Source organism: Pteropus alecto, unplaced genomic scaffold (assembly GCF_000325575.1).
Source record: "Pteropus alecto unplaced genomic scaffold, ASM32557v1 scaffold39, whole genome shotgun sequence".
NCBI classification, from domain to species: domain Eukaryota; kingdom Metazoa; phylum Chordata; class Mammalia; order Chiroptera; family Pteropodidae; genus Pteropus; species Pteropus alecto.
Window position 1 is genome coordinate 7,427,766 of NW_006443568.1, and position 13,511 is coordinate 7,441,276.

Sequence of the window (13,511 nt, forward strand, 5' to 3'; positions counted from 1 at the left end):
CGAGGTTATCTTGCTAAGCACAGAAGGAAGATACCCAGCAGAAGAGTCCAGCTTCTGGTTCTTAACTAAAGTAAACAATAAATATTACAGTCACTTAAATTATTAACAATGTATTTAAATAATACCCCCAAATGGTCTGCAACATGCAAACTAAAAAAAATGTACAATCCAATCCTGATAAGATCAGTTAATTGCGAGTGCTTTGTTTCTTCTACATCCTTCTTTTTAACAAAATAAGGCAAGTTTATGTCGCAGCAAAGAATGGCTATAAATGCCTTGGAAGAAAGCTCTAAAAAACAAAACCTATGTCATATTTGTAATCTTGTTCCTATTTTGAAAACTTAATAGTATCAGTGTTTCCTTTCTTGTATGATAATCACTAGGGACATTAACCTGGTGATTTTTTTTAATTTAAGTTAAAACAAATGCTTTTAAATGGGCACTTGCAATAAAAGATAAATCAGATGTGGTAATGGCTTCTTTTGTAAAATCCACGTGTAAACAGCACATAAAGATGACAAGTCAAGCAGCAGTAGCCAATTCTTCAGCCAAAAAAGGAAAGAAATGAAGAACAAAAATTACCAAAAAGAAAAACATCCCTTGGCGCCCTGCCCCCAAAAGCCTCATAAATAATAGTTTTAGTATACTTTCGGTGGAAAACTTAGGCCAACTGGTGGTTTAAAAGGACATTAGAATCACAAATACTCAAAATGGGGATAAACTAACAACAGAGTAATCATGTGGCCAGCAGAAGATGGTTTAAAAATTCTGTCTTTCCTCTCTAGTGTGATGCTCTTTATCATGCAATACATTTCTCTTCATTCTAAGTTTTCTCTCTTGGCTATACCCTCCTCTACTTTTTTTTTTTTTTTAAATAAAGTTTGTATGCTATTGGTCTCTAGCTAGAAATACATCCTTATAGAGCTCAAGAGCTTCTTCTCCATGAAACTTGAGTCATTTTCATGGTCCATTGCTATTCTATGGCATATAAAGATTACATCTGGATAAAGGAACTTATTTAGGAAGATGTTGGCCTTAATTAAATCACAGTTAGTAAAATTGCTTATTATAGGAAAGTCACTTCATAATGTAGCCTTTAACAAAATCCAGCAAATGAAATTTGCCAGTGACAATTATAATTTCTTAAATTTATAATTTCTTAAATAGTGCTGTTATTAGATTATCCCCAGAATATGTGAATGTAAAAGCGAACAGCTTCAAAATCAGTGCCTGATGCAAAATTTTAACTATTAGGTAATAGAAAATTTTGCCTTAATACTGCACTCACCAGTAAGGACTCCACAGATCAAATGAGTGTTCTCAGACTTGAATAAAGCTATAGAAGTCAAAGTGATTGAGCAAATATTAAAGGTTATACTAAACATATCTAGGAGACCAGAAGCCTTTGGTTGGTCAATTTTATTTCATTATACTAAGAAGGGTTGAGGTGGAGAGATGGAGACAGAGAGGAAGGGCTATAACCAGTACAAAAAACTCTGATCATTTAGTATAGAACACAATTAAATATATTTGGCAGGATTTCTCAGAAGTCCCAATTCCAAAAATGATTAAAGCCATAATAAGCATTTAAGAAAAATATTATGCCCTGATTTGATATCTAGAATATAGCATCGTGATTCCACAGAATTAAATACAACAAAACTATTATTAGTTTTATAATAGTTTTAAAACTATTATAACTAGCTATGGCTTCTCCTCCTGAAAAATTCTATAATAATGAAAATGGCTTCCCATGTTAACATTTTCAACAAATTCCTAATAGGAATGTGGCTTTGGAGAAACACTACACAATTTTTATATTACTTAGACATGGCCACAGGTATATACTTTGAGCTCATAAACAGACCACTTCAAAATGTAGAGTGTTGGTTTTAAGTAATCACCTGGATAGTACAATAGAATCTAGAATTATGAGAGCAAGATAAGTTTACCCAAGTGAGGTAAGAGATCAAGTAGAATACTTTGATTAATTCCACATTATATGAGCAAGCTCTCCTTACACCCACAAATCCACACCCACTCCATTCTTCACTCTTCAGTATGATCAGAGTGGCAGTATTGGATGGTTAATAACTACTAATTTGTAGAGTGCTTACAAAAAACAATCAAAAGACAAATTTAGCATATTAAAAATGCTTCTAACAGATGTGACAATTACATTGTTAGAGTGACTGATTAAGTTGATTAGAAAAAAAGTTATTTTTAAAACTTGGTATAAATAAGTCAAATAAGTTCCAAGCTGATTTAAAATATTAATATTCTGAGAACTGAACACATGCCAATAGGTTTTCTCTGTTTTAGGACTGAGCAAAAGACAATTACTAGGCCATAGAGAAGAGTAAAAATATGGAAAAACAGGAGAACTTTTTTAGAAAGACTGGCTGACAGTACATCTTGATCATCCACTGAAGCAGATGTTTTTCTTTTCTTTTTCTTTTTAATTTGTAGTGGGTCTGTCTATGTATAGCACTATTGGCTCCTATTTCTGGTTGACTAGTATTAACCAGAAACAGATTTGCAATAAGATTTATTCATGGTAAATTTACATATTAACAGAGCAAATAAAGAAAAATATCGAAGAATCTGTTCCAAAAGTGAAGTTCTTAGCAGATTTCTTTAGGCTTAAATATCCTGCTGACCTGCTAAACAGATAAACAATTTATTCAACCAAGTATCATAGCTAAAAAATCCTGGACCAGGGAACTGAAAGGAACATAGGCTTAGAGATTGATTAGAAAGCACCTCCCAAAGCTGATTACAGACAGAAGAATCCTTCAGAACACAACCATGTCAACTAGGGAGCAAAGACACTTACGAAAGAACATAACTTAATTTTAGTCTGACTTATTGGTAAATACTGCCCAATTAGGCCCTGAATTGGAGAATTCCTCTCAGAGAAATCTCTTTATTTTGAAAGAAGAACCCTTCTAAAATGTTTTCTTTAGATACCCAAATTTACATTTATACAACTGCTTAAAACACTAAGCTCAGAGTGAAAATCATTTCACTTTCTTTACCATGTTTGTTAGATAGCTCTAAAACTTGGTTAAAGAGAAAGTGAATTTGAGAATTAGAGGTAGACCCTTAAAAAACAAAACAAAACAAAACAAAGGAGTTAGCCGGATTCATCAATGATTATGTTAAAAACACAATTAACGTGGAACAGTTTGAAAAACTGAGAAAGGCGGAGGTGCTGTGGTGGTTACAGATATTCTAGATTACAGTTCAGGTGTTCCCTGACTGCCAGTAAATGGAAACAATTGCCTGTCCTTTGTTTTCCATTTCTAATCATAAACAAGATAAAAAAAAATACTTCAACATTGAATGAAGATGGTAAGATTGCAACTATAGCTCTTCAAAAACAGTACAAAGGCAGAAAATGCAATTAATCAGTTCTCTGGTTCTCTGGACCTATATCAAGGGTCAGCAAATGACAACCAGTAGGCCAAAACCAGCCTTCTTGTTTTTGTACGGCTGTGAGCTAAGAATAGTTTTATAATTTTAAATGGTTGGAAAAAAACAGAATAACATTTAATGGCACATAAAAATTATGTAAAATTCAAATTTCAGTGTCCACAAGTAAAGTTTGTTTGGAATACATTTATGTTCATTTGTTTACTTATTGTCTATGCTGGTTTCACTATACAATGGCAAAGCTGAATAACTATGACAGAGACTATATGACCCGCAAAGCCTAAAATACTTATTATCTGGGCCTTTACAGAAAAAGTTTGCCAACCTCTGACCTATTTGATATATAAAACTCTTGATATCACAAGAGTTTGATACATTTAGTGTTTTTATGTCATGTAAAACCCATATCAAACTGCTTCTGCAATGGAACTTAGGTAAACATAAATTGTCAAATAACTGGTTCTCTTTATGATACCACACCCCAAGATGAATTTATATATACAGACAAGCACCCCAGTCTCAATAATACGTTTTATAGTGAAAACAGTTATTACCTGTGGTAAATGGATAAGAGCTTTTAATTGAACCAAATTACAAGAGTGTTTGACACCTATCATAGATGGATACATAGATTCTTTGAATAAACCAGGGACCATACTACAGGTAACGAGAAAGAGTGGCTGCTGGGTCATATATGGCTTTTTGGGCTACCTGCATATACTGACAGGGCATATGGGGATTACTCTGGCATACATTTGTGTCCCGATATAAGAGATTATAAGTGAAAAGTTAAGAGTTTATCCATTATCATCTGTCTAATCATTTAATTCAATTTAGTAATTATTATTATATATCTGAGATATAGAGGTGACAGACTAGCAAACAGAGCTGAATAAAACAAGGCCTCTCACCTTTGAGAATCTCACAGTTTTGAGGAGACAGGTACAAACTAAAAGAGATGGATTAACGACATTTCAAATTTTTAATATTTTTTTCTGGTGGGGGTCTAAATCATAGTCAGAATGTTGGAATGTTTCCATAATTTTATCATATCACACTGGTATAAATCAAATCACTTGGGGGTGCTGAAGTATGTAAAGGTTAATCAGACTGTCAGAGATGGCAAGCAAACTTAGAATGCAGGCTCTGGTGGTATGCTTCTTCAAAATATAATAATGATACTATCTTGTCAACAGATTCTGGGCTATAGGAGGTTCCCAAAGCTACAAAACTATCCCACCCCCATTCTTTAATCTAAAAAATAATATCCCAAGTGCCTCTGTTATCTATGATGAAGCTGAAATTTCCAGGAATTTGAAAATGTTCTTTTCGAGAGGACAAGTCAATGGGTAGGGACATAAAGCTAAATGAACCATAGGGAAGAAAATATGGGCAAGAGAACCAGAAAAAAAAAGAGCTCATAAAACAAGGAAAGCTAGAAAAAGAAAGGAAGAAAGCAGGAGGATAACATGCTAGGAGAAAAACTGGGACAGATCTGGAAAGTTATCTGAATGCAAGGACTGTGACTAATTCTAACACGAGGGTTACGTTTAACTATGCAAAAAGCTTATAATATAGGAGATAGAAAAATTCTTCAGAATGCCTACATTCAGGACCAAGAAGTGAAAGGTCTAAGGAAATAGATTTTGACTTAATATAAGAATGACTTATATACATACAAAAGCCATATGTCCAAAGATGTAATGTGCTATATCTTGGGAGATATTTAATCACAAGCTGGGAGACCACCTAGCCTCTAAATCTCTAAACGATATTGTACAGAAGAGCTGAGCATTGTAAGGGGATTTTGGATCCTAAAATTCTGATAATGCTGCCTCTTTGCAACCCTGCAATTCAGTGGGCAATGAATAAATGAATGTATAGCAGTAACCATGTTTTTCCCTTAATTTTTATCCTCTATGTTTTGTTGATAGGATCCCGTATACATGGAATACTCTTCTTTAAAGAGACAGTAGAGGAGAAAAGGAGACTAAACTACATCCTTTATTGATTTGGGGAGACTTGAAGAGATAGTTGGGACTCTATGCCTCCTACCCCTTTAATCTTTGAAATGTTAGATTTATTCTATTATTTATTCCCAAACAGAATTCTGAATATTATAAAGGGGAGGGCTGCCCGCTAGGATATCAATCACAAAAGATTAGAAAAGTATTCCTAAAGCAAACATTTCCTTAACAATCTGTCATCTATACATTTAGTTATGCTATTACTAAAGCTTTTTAGCTTTTAGTAATTTTTCGACCTATGGGAGTAATAAACTACTTTCTCTTTTTGTCTTTCAAGTTCTAAAATGATAGGAATTTCATTTACAAAATGAAATACTCCACGAATTTGTGATTGTTGATCACAGCCATCCCTCTTCCTCTTCCAGCCTAACTTTATATGGCTTCTTTGCTTTAGTAACCATACCTTCTTGATTATTTCAGGTACCCATTCCTAGGGCTCCACCAATGAGTTTCTTTTTGCATCATGGTCTATTGCAATAAAAAGGAGATCCTAAGGCATGAGGGGTTTAACAGCCACAGAAATTAGAGCAGACTTATTGAAACTATCCACTACAGTGTAGAGGAAGCAGATAGTTATCTCACATGCCATGCATAATAGAGAATAAGAATGAGTTGTAATTTTGGTACTAGAAACGGAGACAAACAACAGCAGTAGTTTGAGTGCAACAGAAAAGGGAAAAATTTCTATTTATAATAGAAACAACATAATAGTCTTTCTTGATGTGGTAGAGAATGCTGTAAAGAAGTTTGGGATTTTATAATTCCTAAGAAGCAGAATAAAAGGGAAGGAAACACTGTAGAGGAGTTCTGTATATCTTTACTATACTCAATACCATTAGCATAAAAAAAAGCAACAATGAAAATGTGTCTCATATTATTTTTGAATTTTCTGTCTTCCTTTGGAAAATATGTGATTACTGGGTAAAGCCCAAATATAAATTTTGATTGGTACTGCCTTCTAAAAAATAACCAAACCTCTAATGCCTAGTATGTCCTATATTCTTATCTGTAGGAAGTATTACAGAAGTGATTTAGGAATGTAAGAGAAAGTGAATTGGCTTATATCCACAGAAATTTCAGAGCAAAATTTATGATAGTATTTAATAGAAAGAAATATACTAGGCTCTAGGATGACAACTGGAAATCTAATCCACAGATTAACCCAGTCTAACCTTAGTCAACAGTCAATATCTTCTTCCTTCAAAATTTTTTACCAAAAATTGTAAATAAGAAGTAAAACTGACCCATGGAAAGTGAATATCCTTCATATTCAAAGTATTACCATAAGAAAATGGCTAAAAGATAGGTTCCAAATATTAATGCTGGCTTTATTTTCACGTATGGACCATACCATACCATGTGGATAAGATGAATTGCTTAAGAGTATAATGAATTTGGAAAGACATTTTTAAATTTAGTAGTTTTAAATGTTTGTTCAAATACCAATAAGGAGTAAATGGAAATAAGTGGGAGATTTAATTGCTTACTTTCATATAAAAATTATGAGAAGTTAATGTGTGTTTGTTTTTTAGTTTCCATCTTCCCAGTCTCCAAAAGACCAAGAATCAAATGATAACCAGAGCTTCTCATTCCTGGAACATGGTACAGATTCGTTCTCATGAGGTAGGTTTGTCTCTATGTTACTAAGTAAAAATCTGGGCACCAGGTAAGTTAAATGAATTTCTCAGAGTCATCCTAGAAATGATTAATAGTAAAACCAAGGAAAAAATCCAAGACTTTTTAACAGTCTGTATTAATAATTAGTCCAAATTGTTTTTTACTTATCAACCTGCCATTAAGAAACTGAATCAGCGTAAAACCAATACACAGTTATTTGGATCTGTCTCTGGTATTGAGAATGGAGTGAGGTGTGAGAAGGAAACCAAGACCACTTACAGCTTTATGTTACAAATATTGGCAGTATTAACTTTAGGTAATACAAGGCTGTAATGTCCAGTATTTTTCCGCTGATAACTGTGATGGACATATCTTTTGAGTCTGTACTGGCCAGCTTAGTCAAATACAAAGGCTTGGCTCTTCTCATCAGACCATTAGTAAGGATCTCTGAGGTCTCCTGCTGCACTTCAGAAAACTGAAAACTACTGTCGACTTACTATACTAGACTTCTAATGGACTAGGAATAACTCCAATACAAAGGGAAACCACATTCAAGGTAAAGTTTACAGTAATAATAAAAAGCTGTGTACAGGGATGAAAACTATATTCTGAAACAGTTACAAAAATACCAATGAAATTCTAAGATTATTCCCTTTTAGTTCCTTGAAAAAAAGAATCTAACCAATGCTCTATAGTTTTGTTTGTTATTTCATAAGGAAAACTCTTATATCTATTTCACAGATAAAGGGGAGCTTATGATGATCACTTCCTGTGTTAGAGAATAGCTTTGCAATATTTATGGTTGACTTGAGGTCTCTTTTTTCTTATGAGTGAATCAATAAATATGCTTAATTACAAAATATTCGCTGTAAACAGACACAGCTTGTGATATGAAAGATGTACACTCATACTAGATTTTTAAATTTAACCTACCCTTGCTTCTTTTCCCATTTTGGGAGAAAGCCTATTATGACAGAATAGCAGTTTCAGGAATACCAGGAAATTATTTCTACTTGTCTACAGAGACAATAAAAAAAATAATGGTGGATGTTAAAGGATAAAAATTCTTGGTTTTACTTTTCTCTCTCTCTCTTTTTTGATATAAAAAGCCATCATCTTAAAAACAAAGAGTCTTGTTTAGACGTTTTATCAGCTGAAAAGCATTGAGAAGTAAAACAAAGTACAATAATCTCAATTTGATAAATCTATGAACTCAGATTTCAAAACAAATATTTGAGACAACATTAACCAAATCATCCATATTGGTACATTTGAGTGCCATAAAAAGCAAGCTACATGCAAGACTTCATTAATACTGAGGTAAAAAGTAACAGGTTAGGCATCTGAGTTGTGTTGTGAAGAGAGAGCACGCTCATATTACTTCAGGAAAGCCTTAAAAATCAACATGCAAACAGAGGACATATACTTGTCACAATAGAATATTAGCTCACAAGGCCATCGATTAAAAACAATTGATTTTAACACAAATGTGAGAATAAACATGTCTAAAGTCTATTAGGAAGACAAAATATATTGATATATATTTTACGCTTACCATAAAGGCTAAATATTGCTTCTAGCCATATAATTACATAAAGAACACAGTATTTTAATTCAGAGAAGGGTATGCTTACGTACAGATTTTGAATAAATCTGTATTCCAGGACTTGTAAAGATGGGTAGTCTGGGAAATTCAGCCTTGGCTGGAGGCTAAGGGGCACCAGCACCATTTTCCTTAAAGCATCAACATCCTACTTGTGAAAGATGGCATTTAACCTTTGCAAATCTCTTCTATACACCAGGCAGGATAAAATTGTTTGTCCCTGTATATATCAGAAATATACATAAGAAGGCCACGGAAGTCAAAAGCCTTTTCCAAAAAAAGGCCTTTGTATATACTGGTTTGGTACCTCAAGAAAAGGAGTGGTTTTGGATTCATAGATTAAAATGTATCATTTTAAGGCTTTTGAAAGGTTAGCAAATTGAAATTTTTTCTTAAACAACAGAACCCATGCCACATAAATGACTACAGAAGATAAGGGAAATATTCTATCAAATGTTTCTACAGAGTATCCTGCTTTGTGTGAAACATTGGAGAGGAGGATACAGCAACAATAAACAATAAGAACATGCAGGTAAGAGTTAAAGCTTTGGGGGAAAGTATGAACCTGCCATATGCTTAAATTTGATTTGTCTAAACCATTCCTACTCCTTTGTACCCATGATACATATTCTACAAAGAGTAACATTTTATTGACAGAAAAATGATCACAAGATCTCCCCTAGGATAGTGAACTATCAAGATCAAAGCGTATCATACAGGAGATAACATAGTAGAAGCCAACAACAAAAGTTCAATGGTTTTGGTCTTGACATTTCAGATGAGCACCCTGTTTTCTGATCACAGAAAGACCAACCACCAAACAGCCAATGCAAGAACCACGAGAAAAGACATCATGAAAGGAATACGAGGAGATGGAAAAGTACTAGAGTAGAGGTGGCACTTTTTGAAAGACTTGTGATCCTCAGGGATTGGAATAGAAACCTTGGGAAGAATTTCTTCATTTTCTTGCTGGGGCAAGGCTCTTTCAGTAGATCTCTCTTGCTTTTTAATTTTCTCTTCATCCTGCACTAACAGAGCACGTTCCTGTGTCTGCTTTCACGGTAGAAGATCAAGAAAGACAGAGAAAGATGAACAAAATGACAGATGAAAAATGCTCAAAAATGATACTTGGGGATGTGCAAAGGATTTGGGATGATCTTCTGGACACTATTTTGCTTTACTTTGGCAATTTATCCCGACAAAGTTTCTATAATGCAGTAGGGTACTCAATATATAATTTTTTGAATGAATGAACACTAGACATCCAGAAAGTTCAAGAAATCACTTGACTTCCTTATTTATTCTTCCTTCGAGGATATTCACATATGAATTTTGGGTCATTTTTTCATTATTTTGGTGCTGCCAATTTTTCTTAGATCAGTTGGGCAAAGCCAATAATGAAGCATTCTTATTGCCATCAGAAAAGTTCCTTTTATTACAAATAGAATGGCAGAATATAAAAGTTATCCTCATATCTCTTCATATAGATTTTAAAAATTGTAACAGTTCATTCAATACGGCAATTAGCTTTTGCTCAAGGGAATAAAAATCTTAATCCTATACATTTTAAAGATTGCAAAGAAAAGAAGTATAAAAGTTTATATATGCCTCCAAGGTCTACCAAAACAACAAAACCCCAAAACCCACAAACCTTAATAATTGTAAATTCCCTTCCCTTCTCTCTCAGAATCATGATTAAAAATAATAACAATCATCATGAAGGTTTATATATCACATTAAGCAAATACTTTTGACATTTTTAAGGAAAACTATGTTTTTTTCCAATTGTCCAATTGTGAAGTCCCTGCCAAACCCCACCCACACACACAATTTTAGTACTCTGCCATCCAGTCAAGACAGATGTTATCTATGAAAGGAAAAACTTGGCTCTAAGTTCTCTCAGTTGAGCCAGCCTTCTCGGATCAGTTTGGAAGTTTGACACTGGTTCTTTGCACACCCCTAAGTGATATGTATCAGGGAGAAAGTAGCTGGGGGACTGGTCAGCAAAAAAGAAAAAAGAAAAAGGATGCAAAATTATAATGATTTAAAAAAAATAAATAATGGGGAGAAGAAAGACAACATAAAAAGAATAGGGTACAATTAAATTCATTTTCTCTCTGAATACATATTTACATCTTCATGCAGCTTTTTAACCAGCCATGCGCCGAAATAAGCAAATTGAAAGCTGCAAAAGCTGCAGCAGTGGAAATGTTATGTGTTAGGTCAAAAGGCGGTGAGTGTGAATTTATTAGGATAGCCAAAAGAAAAAAAAAATTACTCAGCAGCTGCTGTTCGATTCTGGGGGGATTATCTGCTTAGTGCCATGACAAGAGCAAATTCTGATTGAAAAGCACAAGTCATAATGGCAGCTTTACCTCTGGCCCACCAACCTTTTTTTCCGAGGGAAGGATAGATGTTTTCTTCACCTGGTCATACACAAATTATATAAAATTCAGTTGCTTTGCAATGCAACAACAATGCTGTCAAAGGAGGGAAAGGTATTCCCAGAGAACAGAAATATTATCCTAGTTATTAAAGAAAAAGTAAGGTATGCCAGAAAGTAGAATTATCCTATATAAAAGGTTATCACAGTACAGTTCTTATTTATTTCAATATTCATTTAGAGGGGTAATATACACAAGTATAGAGCTAAAATTGCTCAAGTACTCCCCATTGATCTAATTTAATTTATAAAGAATCATTTCTTTAAAGTACACAGAATGACATAGCCATTTTCAAAACCAGCCCTGAGATGGTTTCTGAAGGGTTTCTATTAAGACATGAAATATTTTCTGGAAATGGAGACAGATTTAAATTTAACAAAATTCATCCAAGAGAATATTAAGTTACTTTTTCAAAGCAGTTGAGCATCTTTTATTATTTTCACAGAGTAAAAAAGAAAACTTCTAGAAAATATGCAATTACCAAATGAGATAGCAATAGGGCATTTTCTCCATGAGAAAAAAGTCACTGTCTCAGTTCAGGGGACAATCTCTAGATTTAGAATATAAAACTAATGTCCATAATTATCAGGGTATGGAGGCTGAGAGGACACTGACTAGGAATAACTTCATCTTATCATTCCTGGTAACTCTATTTAGCTGCCCATCATTCAGGAATTCTCCATCCTTATGCAGTGAAACTGCTTTAAATCTATTTGGAGAACAGTTACCCAATATTAATCACATTTTGAAAAACATAAAAGTACTCTTTGTGAACCAATTTTTATTTTCTTCTCCAGTTCCAGAACTAAACACTAAGTTGGATAGTTTAATCCATAAACTAAACACAAGTTTTGAATATAAAAACAAGTTTTGTTAAATTATTAAGATATCACTTTACCTTTCTTAACTAGAACTGCTATTGCTTTGGGGGGATGGAGCATATAATTTAAAAATCATCATAATCACTCATTGAGTCATTGTGACTATTTATATAAATATTTAACCTAACAGGCTAAGGCTAAAGCTTAAGTAAAGAATTTTTGAATATAACTTTTGAAGGTAACTTTTAAGATATTCTCATTACATAGATTTATTTATTTGGGTGAAGGACTTATATAATAGGTAATGACAACAATAATAGAAAAAGAACAGCCTGTGAAAGGTATCTTTGGTTTCTTCTAGCTGTGACTATGTTATAAAACAGTGTATTAAAAGTTTGATATTACTCATAAAGATAAAAATAAATTAATAGTTTTCCTAAAATTGAAATACAGTAATATTTGGTATTCTGTATTCATTGGCTTAGGGGCCTCCTGGGTTTATTATATAATTGTGGTCAACCATTCCAGACATTTCTAAGTTGTGCAAATGTTCAGATAAAATTTAAAAAAAAATGCTTATCCCTTTCCAATTTTGATCTTACTAAATTTAGTAAACTCTCTGGTCCTTGAAGGCACAGTTTGAACATAAAGTTCCACTGGCTTGTGGTCAATTTGTAAACACATACTAGCCAGAAGCATGCAGCTACAGAGAGAGTTCTCAGTCCCTAATCATCTACTAGTAGCTCTAAGTGGCTCTCGTAATTAGAGTGGGTAGTCTATATGACTGAAAAAAACAAGTGTTTGATTCTGAATGCCTTAAAGCTGCAATGAATTGGTGAGGCACCGAAGCTAAATATCAGCTCTGAACTTTCTCTCAGATACAGAACATTAATATACAAAAACATTTATTTCACTCATTCTCACAACTGGTCACGTGAACAAAGTACTCACTCCTTCTCCTGTGGGGATTTGGCCATTGATGTTAAGTGTTCGAAAAGGGGAGTGAGTGGATAAGCGTTTATCCCATTCACTAGGCCGTGGTTCTGGTACAGATTCCATGAAGTTCTTTTTCAGCTCACTGATGCTGGCATGATGTTTTTTGATCTCTTCTTGACTTTTGTCTAAATCCTATAGTTGAAAGGACAAAGATGCAAAACAATAAATACTCAGGGAAAAAAAAACACACCAAGGGAAGCCCATCACAGATCATGGGCACTGGTAGAAAACACACCACATCCAGGATAGATTTACTAATCCATAAACTACATTCAAATTGTAAATATACAACATGGTATATTTGCTTGCTTTTTTTTTTTAAACAAGGTGCTTTTCTTGGAAGCAGTGAAGCATTATAACCCCATAGCTCTTAGCAGTTATATAACCATTAAGGAACTCACTCTTTAATTTTACAATTCTTCTTCTCATTATGACACATTGCTAGATCTCCAACTCCTCATCCCAAGAAGGTAATCCCACAACTCAATTAGCCTCAGTTCGATGTGAACTGACTTAGGCTCAGCTCAGGCAGGATGGAGATAGCAATAGACAAGGAGAAATTGTTAAA

The 13,511-nt window shown here is 33.8% G+C and overlaps 1 protein-coding gene across 16 annotated transcripts in view; it reads right to left on the bottom strand.

Moving 5' to 3' along the window:
* EPB41 (erythrocyte membrane protein band 4.1) overlaps positions 1-13,511 on the bottom strand; it is a 153,545-nt gene that overhangs the window by 20,373 nt on the left and 119,661 nt on the right. For 8 of the 16 annotated variants that reach the window (XM_015598909.2, XM_015598919.2, XM_015598910.2 and 5 more), the window contains 2 exons: positions 12,899-13,075; positions 11,058-11,108 (listed from right to left, as the gene is read on the bottom strand). In XM_015598909.2, the coding sequence (XP_015454395.1) occupies positions 11,058-11,108; positions 12,899-13,075 (228 nt within the window). Of the gene's footprint in view, positions 1-9,624; positions 9,733-11,057; positions 11,109-12,898; positions 13,076-13,511 lie in introns of all 16 variants that reach the window. The other 8 variants (XM_025041328.1, XM_015598912.2, XM_015598918.2 and 5 more) reach the window with 3 other exon arrangements.